Source organism: Acanthochromis polyacanthus, chromosome 7 (genome assembly GCF_021347895.1).
Source record: "Acanthochromis polyacanthus isolate Apoly-LR-REF ecotype Palm Island chromosome 7, KAUST_Apoly_ChrSc, whole genome shotgun sequence".
NCBI classification, from domain to species: domain Eukaryota; kingdom Metazoa; phylum Chordata; class Actinopteri; family Pomacentridae; genus Acanthochromis; species Acanthochromis polyacanthus.
Genome location: NC_067119.1, coordinates 7,869,981 through 7,885,245, shown reverse-complemented (window position 1 = coordinate 7,885,245; position 15,265 = coordinate 7,869,981). Strand labels below are relative to the sequence as shown.

At 41.3% G+C, this 15,265-nt stretch overlaps 1 protein-coding gene across 2 annotated transcripts in view; it reads right to left on the bottom strand.

Moving 5' to 3' along the window:
- The window catches only part of col27a1b (collagen, type XXVII, alpha 1b), a 92,025-nt gene that overhangs the window by 63,204 nt on the left and 13,556 nt on the right, over nt 1-15,265 (bottom strand). For both annotated transcript variants that reach the window (XM_022197257.2, XM_051950948.1), the window contains exons 4-7: nt 14,350-14,403; nt 7,296-7,349; nt 2,032-2,085; nt 1,885-1,938 (exon numbers count right to left, since the gene is read on the bottom strand). In XM_022197257.2, the coding sequence (XP_022052949.2) occupies nt 1,885-1,938; nt 2,032-2,085; nt 7,296-7,349; nt 14,350-14,403 (216 nt within the window). The remainder of the gene's footprint in view (nt 1-1,884; nt 1,939-2,031; nt 2,086-7,295; nt 7,350-14,349; nt 14,404-15,265) is intronic.

Below are 15,265 nucleotides of genomic sequence, written 5' to 3'. Positions count from 1 at the left end.
GTTTGCTAAAATCTACTGTAACAGCTGTTAGGAGGAAATAACTGGGCTTTGCAAAAGAATGCATTCAAGTCTGTGTGTGATTGAGGCCTTTTTCGAACCCTCTGAACCCCAAAATTCATTGGTAGGGTTGAAATGTGTGCTGTGTTTTAACAAATTGCCACAATTACCACATTTATCAGAGCTAGAAACTGTAAAAACAGATAAAATAATCGGAGAATTATCAGCTTTTAGACAAAATCTAGAGGGAGAATAGTGATATTTCATTGAAATCCCTTTTAATTCAATTCAGTTTTATTCATATAGCACCCATTACACTTCAGATTGTCTCACAGAACCCATACTCCTGAACCCTTAGAGCACGCCCAAAGGCAACAGTGGCAAGAAAAAAACTCCCTTTTAACGGGAAGAAACTTTGAGCAAAAATTATTCTACTCGTCTGATTTAAAATTTCACCAAAAATATGCCATTCACTTGAACCACATTCTGTAAAAGACTAAAAATTCTAAACTAACTGGCACAATTGTGAAGCTATTGGCAACTCAGCTGCAACTAACAGTGAGATGACCAAAAATCAGGATGTTCTTTAGCTGGACTAAGCTGAACTGCAGGCCGTGTTTTAACAGAGCAGATAGGAGAAATGCATGGGAACAAATTCAACATATAATTAGTGGAGTCTTTATAGTGTTTAGTCATAATGTAGACAACACAGGTGGGGGAAATGGTGAACATGTTGATTCCATTTCTAATTAATTTTTTGTGAACAAAGAAATTTAACTTGCATTTTTTTCCTGTCTTATTATTTATGGCATAACTGTGTCATACTGCACCAAAGGCATTTTTGCATATTATTTTTACTTCTAGTCATGCTTGTGCTGTTTCCATAGAGGTGTAGAACTTGATATTGCAGTGAAAAATGAGCCCACAGTCAGTGAAAATGAAACACGAGCGAAAAACGGCCAAAAACTACTTGGAATTTGGAGGATTAAACATTTACATACTAGTGGCTTTTGGTGTTTCTACTTCTACATATGAGTAAATGAGTCAAACATGGGTTCATTCAAAAATACTGCAGTCACCCTAAACTATACGTAGAAACACAGTGACTCAGTTCAAGTTCACCGTTTCATTTGCACACTGGGCCTAGCAGGAAACCCCGGCAGGCAGCAGCCCACTTGAGATGTGTAATTACTGTGAGGGTCTTGGGAAAAGGCCAAGGATAAACTGCACAAGGCCACGGAGCCCGGCTGCTGCTTACCATCACTCTGTCAGGATAACCAGTGTATGCAAAGTCAAAAAACGTTGCTCCTGAGCAGGACCAGATCACAGAGCTAACCCACATTCACAACTTGCCCTACTTTTTTCCGCAAGAACTGCTCTCCAGAGAGCCGATGACATAACATTTGGAGAAAGCGTGTAAAACTTTTCATCCAGTAATCTTTTTCCCCTCAGCTGCCTTCATCGGCCTGTGATAGCGATGATGTAACGGCACCGATATCCAAAAAAGCCTTTAATATTCCAACCCACAGAGGAGCCAGGAACACAGGTGTGCTCCTTTACGCCTGCATTTTGTTAGGCCGCTTTCCAAACAAGAGCTCAAACATCCATGTTTGGCTCGACCCTCCAAGCGCAGCAATCTGACGGATTCCGCCTTCAAAGGCAGCTACGAGAGGGCCGGGGTTGAGTGTGCGATTGATTTACTGATCCCCAAATGCAGAATTAAGTCACTCATTCACTGTGATTTCTGCCTGCGAGAGGAGAGGACACCACACCAAGAAAATGAACCTTCACACATATGGGACAGAGCCAGTAAACACTCGGTTACTTCCTGGTGGATTTAGACACAAACACACACACACTTTCAGTTTGTGAGCTTGTTTTTTTTACCTTTCGTCCATCTTGGCCGGGCAGTCCAGAGGGGCCGACGACTCCAGGCTCTCCCTGAAAGGACAAATTAGGTCAAATTCAATGAAGCGACTTGGTGACATCAAGGTTTCTGCAAATATTCAACCCAGAAATGTGAAAAATTCGTACTTTTAGTCCTTTCGGGGCTTGACCAAGGGACAATCCAGGATCTCCTTTTTGTCCCTAGAACATAAAAACAGAGATTTGGTTCTTTTGCATGCTTTTTAAGACATTTTTCCACCAGCAGACACAAGTTATTCATTGTATATTTCCTGCTGAAGAGGAGCTTGCAGCTTACAGTCACCCCCATTAAAGAGTAATGAGTTCGTTCTACTTATTAGTGAGCACGTCGGTTGTATTTACACAAACGTGGAGTTCATTTATGCCCTCCTGCGACTCGGTTTACACCAAGTCGGCAGGGAGCGATGGGGAGTAACAGCGTGCATTCTTCTCCCTTTTCGGGCAGTGGGAATCCTGTCTGGGTCAGCATTCGATGTCCAATTTTACTCGGAAAAAAGCTACGCAATTGTAATGTCAGCGGTCAAAGGAGAAATTTCCGGTTGCGAGAGCTTATCACATAAACAATAAAACACGTAATCCAACAATAGCTGTGTGTTATCAGCTGATTCCAAACGCCCTGATCCATTTCATTTGACAAATTGGGTGTTGAAATCATGCTGTAATGTGATGCATTCAAGTACAATCCTGCAGTTAGAGCCTGTTTTTAAAGAAGTATGGAGGTAATTCTTTCCAAAAAAAGTGCAGGAGCAGCTCAGCAGAGATGGAAAAACCTGCACTACTTCAGTAGAAAACATTTTATTTGACTCGTTTACTAGTGAAAAAAAAACCTCAAAATTTCCCATTTACAGCGTGTTGTCCGTTTAAAACCGCATGTCTGTGTCAGCTACAACTTGGCATCGAGCTGCAGTTTGTGGGAAATTTTCTCCAGACTGATTTCTTTACAGTGACAGGAGCGAACCTGCAGCCAAGAGCAACACACACGCTCTTTAAAACTGTCATACGGTGTTCAGTTCAGCTAGATTATCCAAAGAGTTTAAGCCGAAAACGAAGCAATTTCCTCTGAAAGCTCAAACCCTTGACACGCACTTGCACCTTCCACTGATTTTACGCATTACTTTGTGCTTTCATTCGTTTTAGTTTTACGTCTACTTACAGTAGTTGGTAACTGAACGTCGTCTTGTCTCGATTTATTAACTGTATCTGCAGAAAAGGTGAAATATTCACAGCAAAATTCTGTTTGTTTTCACCCTACTGTTTCATTTTTCCCAAAGCAGAGATCTGTGCCAGAGCAGACAGTCTGCTGTTTGAGGTTTGTGTGCAAATGGGTCAAACTAAGCCGGCCCAGGTTTTTCATTCGGGCTCCAGCGAACACACATGTACAAAATAAGAGTTATGTTTTTTCCCTGTTTAAAGCAGTCCAACGCATGGTATCAATTAGGCTTTTTTTTCTTAATGTTAGAAGACAGTGTGGAAAATGCTGAAATTCAATTCATTCAGACAGATTAGGTACAGGCTTGAAATCCGACCAATTTTCCGTTTTATTCCAACAACATCTAACATGAAAAGAAGACCCTCTTTGTGATATCACACCGACACACTATGAAACTAAGAGACCCGCTCTGTTGAGAATCTGAATCGGCCGCAACACAGGCCGATGTCAAGTACATGCAAATTAGTGAGACAGAAAAACTTAAAACTGTTGTTTTCTCCTGAGGGGAAAACAAACGGCTTTTCAAGTGAGTGGAAGAAGCCAAGAGTGTCTGACCTCAGACATGCAAACGAAGTGAAATCACAAACAAACACTGGATGAGTCAGAGAAAACACAACGAGCACTCGCTTTTCAAATTTAGATTGTTTAGGTATCCTCGATTAGACACGGAGCATAAAAGGAGTATGATGTTTGTTGAATCATATAAGGTTCTGCCTTATATTTGATTGTTTATATTCACATCATTGGAACATTTTTTTCCTGATTATAAGTACTTGTAACCCTTCAGAGACCTCATGTGTATACATAGAGATACTGTACATTCAAGATTTAGAAATCATCCTTTCTTGCAAAATGAAGCAGATCACAACAAATATTGATTCAGTTCAGGTCTTTAAAAGGTACACACGTGGACAAAATTGTTGGTACCCCTCAGTTAAAGAAGGAAAAACCCACAATTCTCACTGAAATCACTTGAAACTCACAAAAGTAACAATAAATAAAAATTTATTGAAAATTAAATAATCAAAAACAGCCATTACTTTTGAATTGTTGATTAACATAATTATTTAAAAAAACAAACTAATGAAACAGGCCTGGACAAAAATGATGGTACCTCTATAAAAGATTGAAAACTATTTGACCAGAGTGACATGATTAACTCAGGTGTGTCATTTAATTGACATCACAGGTGTTTCCAAACTCATAATCAGTCAGTCTGCCTATTTAAAGTGAGACAAGTAGTCACCCTGCTGTTTGGTGAAAAGGTGTGTACCACACTGAACATGGACAACAGAAAGCGAAGGAGAGAATTGTCCCAGGACATCCGAAAAAAAATGATAGACAAACATCTTAAAGGTAAAGGCTATAAGACTATCTCTAAACAGCTTGAAGTTCCTGTGACAACAGTGGCTCATATTATTCAGAAGTTCAAGACCCACGGGACAGTAGCCAACCTCCCTGGACGTGGCCGCAAGAGGAAAATTGATGACAAATTGAAGAGACGGATCGTTCGAATTGTATCCAAAGAGCCCAGAGCAACCTCCAAAGAAATTAAAGGTGAACTCCAAGGCCAAGGTACATCAGTGTCAGATCACACCATTCGTCGTTGTTTGAGCCAAAGTGGACTTCATGGGAGACGACCAAGGAGGACACCACTGCTGAAAAAAACTCATAAAAAAGCCAGACTGGAATTTGCAAAAATGCATGTTGACAAGCCACAAAGCTTCTGGGAGAATGTCCTTTGGACAGATGAGACCAAACTGGAGCTTTTTGGTAAGGCGCATCAACTCTATGTTCATAGACTCAAAAACCAAGCATACGAAGAAAAGAACACTGTCCCTACGGTGAAACATGGAGGAGGCTCAGTAATGTTTTGGGGCTGCTTTGCTGCATCTGGCACAGGGTGTCTTGAAAGTGTGCAAGGTACGATGAAATCTGAAGACTATCAAGGCATTCTGGAGAGAAATGTGCTGCCTAGTGTCAGAAAGCTTGGTCTCAGTCGCAGGTCATGGGTCTTCCAACAGGACAACGATCCAAAACACACAGCCAAAAACACCCAAGAATGGCTGAGAGAAAAGCGTTGGACTATTCTAAAGTGGCCTTCTATGAGCCCAGATCTGAATCCCATTGAACATATGTGGAAGGAGCTGAAACATGCCATTTGGAGAAGACACCCATCAAACCTGAGACAGCTGGAGCTGTTTGCTCATGAGGAGTGGGCCAAAATACCTGTTGACAGCTGCAGAACGCTCATTGACAAATACAGAAATCGTTTAATTGCAGTGATTGCCTCAAAAGGTTGTGCAACAAAATATTAAGTTATGGGTACCATCATTTTTGTCCAGCCCTATTTCATTAGTTTGTTTTTTTTAAATAATTATGTTAATCAACAATTCAAAAGTGATGGCTGATTTTGATTATTTAATTTTCAATAAATTTTTATTTATTGTTACTTTTGTGAGTTTCAAGTGATTTCAGTGAGAATTGTGGGTTTTTCCTTCTTTAACTGAGGGGTACCAACAATTTTGTCCACGTGTGTACTTGATAATTAAACACTACTCAGGGAGTCACATTTGACCTTTTGACACCCATAACTTTTGCATAGTACAGTGTAGTTGAAAAGTTTTTGTGTAATTGTATTCACAACTGAAAAGAAAGACTTGTTTTCCTACTGTTTAGTGAAAAAAAAAATCAATGCTGACAATACCAAAAAACTTTGAGGGATGAGTAAGAAATTATCCAGGATTTTTCTTATTGTCAAATCCAATGAAGAGACCAAAATAAACAGTAATTTAAGCTCCATCTGTTTCACTCAGCCTCAAGTTCAATGGTTCTTAAAGACAAATCTTTTTAAAGGGCCGATATGCAAGCTTTTGAAGCCAAATCTAACATTACTACAGCAGTAAACAACTATCTGGTATGTAATGATATAGTGGAGTAATGGCATCCTAAGCCGAGAATGAAGTTGGTGCATGTGGATCCCTCCCATTGAAACTGCCGGCCTTTACCAAGCCAATAACTAGACCGACACAAACCTCCCACACTCTCTAAAGGCAAAAGTGCAGTCTGGAGGCATTCAGCCAGGGCCCCAAAACCCAAATAACTAAACAACAAAGTAGTTTGTTTGTGCAGTTTAGCTCATTTTAATGCCCTAAATTCATTTTAGCTCAGTGTGAGAGTCCCTACTGCTGTATCGCGGCTCTTTTTGCTACTCTTTTCCAACTCCTGTCTGTTTGTGTTCGTTTCCACACATGGCTTTACTCCATTCCCTCTATAAGGAAACCCAATCTAATGAATCATGGGAACAGAAGAACGCAAAGAACATTTTCCTAATATGTTGTTATTTGTTCCTAATTTTCTGTTTTCAAAGAATGTTCTTGAGCTTGTGACAAATAAAGTTAATCTTGAGACAGTGAAAGTAATGCAGATAACTTCTCACTTCCACCATTCAATATATTCTAATAAGAATTAGTGGTTGGTGCTCATGTGTGCATGTTTTCAGGTTCCTCTTTCAAAAATGGTCACAAATGCATAACTAATGTATTTTCTGGGCCAAGCAGTTTCCTAAAAAAGTTCTGCATTGTAGTTTTTGGGCAAACTTTACTCAAACTGAAGTGAATAATTGAATCGGAAACTTCTTTGTGTGTTAGTGTTTCAGGAAACACAACAGTGGAGCTTCAATCGACTCAGGACAGTGGCCATGTTCTTTGTTTTGTATGGGAACATGACACCCACTTTAACAGTGGGGCTCAGTGAAATGTTTTATACCTTTTGGAAAACAATGGAGCTCTCTGGTGCAGAGAAATAAGATATATCAGGTTTTAGCTGGGCACCCAATACTTTATGGAGGGCTGAATTTATTGTTACTGGCCTTTTTTGTGAGATTTATCGACAAAGAGAAAAAAAAATCCCCTCAAAAATGCCAGTTTTATTATCCAATTTATGATTATTATTACATAATAGTGGTAGCAGTCAATCAATTGGACAGGGATTGCAGATTCCAGTGCAGTTTAAATTGTTTGGGTAGTAGGATGTGAAATCAAAGAGTGTTCCATTAACTCTTTGGCTCGCAGAACTCGGAAATGATTAAAGTCTGGATCCTTTTATCGCGGCGTAGATTAAGTATTTTCCTTCCTAGAAAACATTATTGAATCATTAATACCTTCACTCCAGGCAGTCCGGGCCGGCCAGGATTTCCATGTGGGCCAGGAGGACCCTGAAAACAGAGACACACATGATTAAGAGAAGAGTAAAATGTGACCGAGGGGGTCATTAAGCAGACCGGCGAATGAAGGGGAGGGGAGTCAGCTCTGTATGTGAGGTATTCACAGATGTGTGTGTTATGGGACAAGCCGGCGGTGCCCGAGGTCCCTCAGTGTTTGTGTATAGATGTACTGAGTCTCCTGCTCGCCTCATGCGTCTAAGTTATGACATATGGATGCCATTTTCTCTCATCCTTACACTTTTCCACTGGTTCCCACAAAGCGAAGGCCGCTCATCCATCACATCATACTCCTTCAGTCGCTGTGTGCCATGAAAACTGTAGGTGCCCGTGATATATAAGGCGCTTTAGCGTAATTCATTGAGCCATCCGAGCCAAATACTTCATCACAATGGATCATCAAAACTCCTGCAAATCGGGTCAGGTGAGTAGAGGGGCACAGAATGAGGAGACGAACCTATTTTTCCCCAGTTTTTTTTGAAGGGGGCTATAAATTCAAGCAGCCTGCAAAAGAGGGATTGTTTGGAAAAATTAAAGCCGCAACTTCCCGAAGGCGTCCAAGTGAAGAGGAGTCGGTTCAGCTGGGGATGAAAATGCTGAGCGGGGAGAATCTTCTCCAGCAAAAAAAAAAAAAAAAAAAAAAAAACATGTTCAAGAACAGGAAGCTACTGTATCTCGAGCCCATTCTGTGGAGTTTTTCAGACTTTCCATTGAAGAGAAGCTTTTATCCCCCTCGAGCTGGAGGTAAAAGTGAAGGATAGGATTACGGGGGCCAAGAGGTGTAAGTGTACAGTCGGGTGATCCAGCCGGACTATTTATCTGAGCTCGATTATCAGTAGTAGGAAAAGAGTCGACTAGCTCAGGCAGTTCCCCCTCTTCTCCTTCCTCCCAAACCAGGCCAGACCTCTCCCCCTCGCAGGCTGCCGGACATATGGAGACACTTAACAGAAGCTCATCTACAGATTTCCTCCTCATCCTCTATTCAGACCAGTCCCCCCCTCCACTCCTCTTTTTGCTAGCTCGATATTAAAACGTATGGAAGTCATTATCTCCAGATAGAAAGCAAGAAGAGGGACGAGGAGGAGGAGATGGAGAGGAACAGGGAGGTCGGGACAGAGTATTACAAATTGCATTCCTGCGGTAAAGAAGGTAAAGGGTGCTGATGACGAGGTGGGCGGGCGGCATCTCGGCGGAGACGAGAATAATGGATCGGATGAGTCACTGGGTCCATCTTTCTTCACGTGGGTGAGAGGAGGAGGACTGAGCATCGTCTTTGCTTGATTATTTAAAAGAGCTCACCATTTAGAGACCACCGGCAAATAGAGCGACTCAAACACACGAGTGCTAAAGCAGATACAGAAGCACGGCTCACACCTGAGGCCTGCACCTGTGTGCCAGAGCTGCGACCGGGCTTACGATGTGGGCCGGCGACTTTAACAGGAGTGACGCGTGGAGCGCTACTGTTTTTATAGGCCATTAACCCCGAACAGACCCGCTAACACCTCCTCTGGACTGCCCGCATGGAAACTGTGATGATTTTGCAATATAACATGTATTAAAGGACCTTAAGGCTTATTTATTTATTAAAAGTTGACAACCTGCTGCTAAGTGCTAATTTCCTTGCTTGCAACTTTAGCATGTTTTTATGATGATGAACTTGCCAGTCTTCAAATTCTTTGATTAACTGATTGTCAAGTCTGTAAAAAAGACAAAATGTAATGACTAATATGTAATTTTTTGGCACTTTTCTTGCTCAATAAATTGCCTGATTTAACATATGACGAGTTGAGCGCTACTGTTTTTATAGACCATTAACCCCGAGCAGACCCACTAACACCTCCTCTCGGCTGCATGCATGGAAACACTGTGATGCTTTTGCAATATAATGCATATTAAAGGACCTAAACGTTTATTTATTTATTAAAAATTGAGAACCTGCTGCTAGCTAAGTGCTAATTTCCTCCCTTAGGTCACTGTTTTGGCAGTTTTTGCAACCACTGCTGCTACTTTAGGATGTTTTTACGATGATTAACCTGCCAATCTTAAAATTTTTGGATTAACTGATTGTCAAGTCTTTAAAATGACAGAATACTATGAAAAATACATCTTTTTTCGGCATTTTTGCTACAAAAAAATGGCCTGATTTAACATGTGATGGGTGGCGTCCTACTGTTTTTATAGGCCATTAACCCCGAACAGACCCACTACCACCTTCTCTAGATTGCACGCATGGAAACACTGATGGTTTCGCAATATAACGCATATTAAAGGACCTAAATGCTTCTTTATTTATCAAAAGTTGACAACCTGCTGCTAACTAAGTGCTAATTTCCTCCCGTGCAGTTGCAACTTTAGCATGTTTTAATGACAATGAACCTGCTAATCTTCAAATTTTTTGATTAACTTATTGTTGAGCCTTTAAAATGACAAAATATAATGAAAAATATGTCATTTCTGGGCTTTCTTTGCTCAATAAATTGCCTGATTTAACATATGACGAGTTGAGCGCTACTGTTTTTATAGGCCATTAACCCCGAACAGACCCGCTAGCACCTCCTCTGGACTGCCCGCATGGAAACACTCTGATTATTTTGCAATATAGCTTAAATTAAAAGGACCTTTACACTAAATTACTTATTAAGAGTTGGGAACTTGCTGCTAAATAAGTGTTAATTGCTTCCCTTGGATGACTGTTTTGGCGATTTTTCTGACTGCGGTTGCTACTTTAGCATGTTTTCACCTGCCAGTCTTTTAATATTTTTAAGGAACTTATTGTAGAGTCTATAAAAAGAAAAAAATATAATACAAAAAGTATGTAGTTTTTTAAAAAAAAATTCTGCTCATTTGTCTGATTTTACCAGTTTGATGCCTATTCCTTGGGTTTGCTGCTTCTGTATACTACTTGTATTAGGGAGGCTGGTGCTCTGAAGCTTTATTTGAAATAAACTACTGTTGCTGCAGCTGGGAATATAAAATGCATCACCTCCTCTGTAGCAGTGTACCATATGCTGAGAGCAGCAGATGTACATTTTTAATTCGTGCACTGGTTACTGTAGATTAACATAAATATTCATGCAACAGATGGAAAACTGATTTGATTTAAAGTCTACATATCAAGACTTTGACATATACTCAAGATTAACTCAGTGGTGATGAGTAGAGGCTGACAGATATATCATTTGGCCGATTTTATGGGTCGATATTGGCGCAGATGTCATATACAGGCATATTTAAACTAATTTTACATAACAGAAAACAGAAGAAAGAAGCTTGGGATCATCTAGAAATAGTGTCATTACTTAGTTTGGTCATGCAGAGTGGTTTTGTCTGCAGCACATGTAGCAGATGGTGGTATGGAGTCAAGCAGTGCTCTTATTGTACGTTACCAATTAGTTTGAGAAATGCATTACTGTAAACATAGGCGTCAGTTTGGGGGGGACGGTGGGGATGTGTCCCCCCACTTTTAGTCAGGGGTCATTTTGTCTCCAACACATTCAAATTCTTCACATGTAAGCCGTTGTAAACCCAGTTATTTTCAGTAGTATAGAAAATTCCGATGCTCCTGAACGCACCATCCGCACTCAGCCGAGAGTTACACAGACACGCAGCACACCTTCGTGAGGTTAAAAAAAACACGCAGATGCTAAATTTGCGCCCGTGCCAAGTGGAAGCTCCGACCAGAGGCGTGCAGGGGCAAAACTTCGGCCCGGGAGAATTAGTACTATAGCGGCCCACAGACCCCTCTACCCACATGTACTGATAGCTCAACAGGTTGAGCCTCTGCCTTTGGTGTGGTGGTTGCGAGTTCAAGCCCAGCTTGTGGCATTTTGCCGCCGTTCTTCGACATTTTCTCAAAGTGCTGTGGTCTCCATCCCCCCCTCTTTTAAAAACAAACTGACGCCCTTGACTGTAAAGATATTCAACAATGACCACATCATTTCTCCTTAATGAATAGAATAAGAGCTGATACATCAATATTTGAATTTTTTACTCCCTAAAATTGTCCGCAGAAACCCCACATCAGGCTCTAGACTGATGACGGTTCTGAAAGTTGTAAACGTGCTCCTTATTAGCTTAAGTACAAGCAAATATGGAGGACGTCAGCATAATCAATAATGACAAGCGAAAAATTGAATCCAGCCTCCGAGAGACTGCTTATTCATGCCTGCACATGTGGTTCATTTCAGAAGAATCTAAAGTTTACTACCTGCATAAATCACTACAGCTATCTGCACCAATCAAACAGTGGTTCCCTTTCCTTGTTATTTCTTGTCATATAGATTCTTTGAGCAATCACGCAAACGTTTTCAAATTCACATACTGACCGCACACTGGCAGGTCCGTTTCTCTGCACAAAGTCCTCTTTGATCCGCTCTCGAGCCTCCCCTCCAGGGTGAACTCCAGCGACTTAGCAGGGCTAACGGCAACGTCGAGCAACGTGGACGCTCTCACGTGCTGGAGGCGCTGCGAGGCGGTCGCAGCGGTGAGGCTGTCTGCTCAGTCAGACATGACACCTGGCTGTCAGAAGGGTAAAGGCCTCCTGCTGCTCTGTCCTTCCAACTGCTGTAAAGTTTCAGTGATGAGCAAGAATGCCGACAACTTCCCAGACAGGTCGCAGATGGTGAAGGTGAAATAAGATCATGAACTGTTGAAGATTGGAATTGCTTTTTGAACAGTAGGAAATGTGGGGGAGAATAAATTTACCGCACATATCTTCAGCTTCTTCAGGTCTTTCAACTTCACAATAAGTAACCAGAATCCTGTATACTGTTTTAAACTTACATAATCTGGAATTTCATCCATCTTTCCTCTAAATCTCTTGGTTTATTACTGGTTAAAGTGTAAAATGGTACAACAAATCTGTGAGTTAACACTTGCGAAGTTTACGTACAAAGATCCTCCTTGAAATCTTTACTAACTTGAAATCCCATGTGCAGATAAAATGTGGTTTTGTTCTGCTACTTCAGTGTGCATTCAACCGTGAATCTGTCACCAGGCTTCTCAGTCACACTTTGTCTGATTCATATATTTCCATATTAACCCTCTAAACCCCAAAGTCTGCATGAAAGCCAAGTTGTTTTTACAAAATCGCCAAATTGACACCATTTAGCTGAGTGAGAAAGGGTAAAAAACTAATAAAAAAGTAGAGATTCATAAAAGTTTTCAACTGTCCTTAAACTACTCATCCATGACAAATCTCAGTTTAAAGTCATGATATTTCATAAAAATAACTTTATTCTACATGTCTCATTTAAAAATTTGCCAAAAACAAACCGTTTAAATGAACCAGATTCTGTAAAAACAAAGAAATTTCTGCACTCATCGGTGCAACTCAGAATCTACTGTTGACTCAGCTGTGACCAACAATTCTAAGATAAAAATTCAGGGCCTTTTTAGCTGAACTGCAGCCAGTCCTGACACTAAGACAGAAGACAAGTATGGAAACAAATTGTAACAACTGTTGGCACTTGAAAAAATGTTGCACATGTTAATTCCAGAGTTTTTGTTTTTCCATTTTTTGTAAACTAAGCAATCAAAGAAACTCAGCATTTTTCATTTTTCTTTTTATGATTTTTGCCATTCTAACTTTTTTATAATGCACAAAAGACATGTTCGAGGTCTCTGTACTTTCAGCCATGGTTGTGTTGTTTCCATAGAGGTGCAGGACTTTATATTACATGGAAAAATGAGCCCACAGTGAGGAAAAATGAGACACACAGACGCTGCTAGGAGTTCCTTCTAACATTGTTCTACATCTACAACTACTTCAAGTTTCAACCTGACAAGAGGTAAAAGGAGTCAAACTAGGGCAAACAGCTGTTAGTTATGCTGTAGACTATATGTAAATGAAGCACACTTTTAATCCCAATGTTTGTTCAGGCTTTGCAGGACCAGAGTCCACTTGTGAGCTGTCTGCAGATCATGTGCTGGGAGGTATTTTCCTTCTAATCATGTGAACCATCCGGGAAAACTCCCGACAGTTCACGAAAACTAAAAAACCTGAACTGCAGCTTCGCGTTCTGAGCCGGTGTGGAAATGCAAGTCGGGTCTCAAGACCTTGATGATGAATGAACTCTATAGAGGTTGGTGTACTACTGGATAGAGCCACTGAGCTCCAGACAGGGTCTTAAATGCCTTTAATAAGATGGGGACAAAGCCCTCTTTCTTCCTTGTTTAAAGTAGATTGGGTTCCCACAACCCGCCCCTGAGGCCCAACTGCAGGGCCAAGTCTCACGGCTGCAGCAGGTAGATCCAACACACACTCCTCTGCAGCATAAACGCTCAAACGGCTCCGCAAAAGAGCAACCAAGAGCCGCTATCTCACCAGTGAAATGTCAAGAAGGTGAAGAAGCAGGAGAAACTACAGAAACAACCAGCAGCTATAGTGTCTTAGAGCATAATCAGAATAACAAACCTTCCCATGGGACAAATCATGTTCTCTTTTCTTATGTTTCTTCTGAAAACATGACCTTAAAACAACATCTGCACGTTTTATGTATGGTTTCTGCACCCCAGAACGAGAATGAAGTCTAATACACTGGTACTATTCACTCGTGTTAATGTAGGATCTGTGCCTGCTTTAAGCAATAAGTGCTTGTTCTGGATGTACAGTATATGTACAAAAAGTGACTTTATTTTTCCCCTCCTATGTCCATCTAATACCTTCTTTATGCGCTCGGTAATTTCGCATTGGCAACCCGCAGATTTGTACATTACAGTTGTTTGCTCTGCAGATTTACAAATGGACCTTGGCAGTGACAGAAGCACAGCTTGACCAACCCCAGCGCCAAAGCAAACCAACGTCTGGCTGAATAATTCTCTGTAATCCAAAGATGTCCCCGAGCGCCTGATCAAAGGTCTTCGGTGTCAGCGTGCAGCTAATGGCGTGATCTCCCCGCAGCTAAGGTGTCGTACGTGTCGAAGATACTGCAGGAGAATTTTTTGAAAAACACTGAGAAGATAAATGGGGTGAAACTTGGTGTGACATGCTCACCCTTGGGCCCCTCTTGCCTGGCTTTCCTGGCAACCCTGGAAGTCCTTGAAGGCCCTAAAAAAGACAGAAAAGATGTTAGATGATGAAGTAAATAGCTGCAAACTTTTTGACCTATCATTTCAAGAGAGTCTTGCATAATAAAAAGCAAGTTTTGGGTGTTTAAAGTTTTAAAAAACCCTACAAAAGTCACACAAGCTAGATATTCAATCAGTGAAAACATCCTGAGTTTTTTTTTCTTTCTTCCCCCCCTGACGGCACATTCGGTGAAGTTAGCCGAAAGTTGCAAAGCGCTCCTGTCAGTGAGATGCTGGGAGGCGCGAGGATGTCTTGTTAGGAGCGAGCGCAGCCCCTTTCTCCCTCTGCAGCCAATATTATTTCAGTCCAAAAACCATTACAGTGCGTCGACTGTAAGTCTGACTCATTGTACTGGCAGGGAGGTCAGCACTGGTTCCAGCCACAGCCAATCACATTAATTATAAGCATCAGCTAGCTTTAAAACAATTTCATACATGGATTAGCAAAGCTCCGAAAGGTCACGTTTAATGAGGGGTCAATCTGAAAGAACCTGGGTTTGCTTGAGATGTTACTTATTTTCCCGGAGCTCAAGAAGTTTAAAGAGAAAAAAGGGAAAATGGACCTAAAAACAGCTCGAGGCAGCCCGGCTGAAATTGGTGCTACTGTAAAGTCAGATGTATAGAGCACTTCTGTCTGGCTCAGACAGGACCACGAGCTATAATTATACTCCTTCAGCCAGCATACACTCTGCAAAGCCAAAAGCCTTTCAGCAACCTTTAGATTCTTAAGATTGCAACCATCAGGCTGTCCGCACATGATAAGTAGTCTGAGTTGCGGTCCCTGCCGAGGTCGGTGCCAAGGCAGCGCCAGAGCTCCGGTCCTCATGGAAGCTCGACAATTT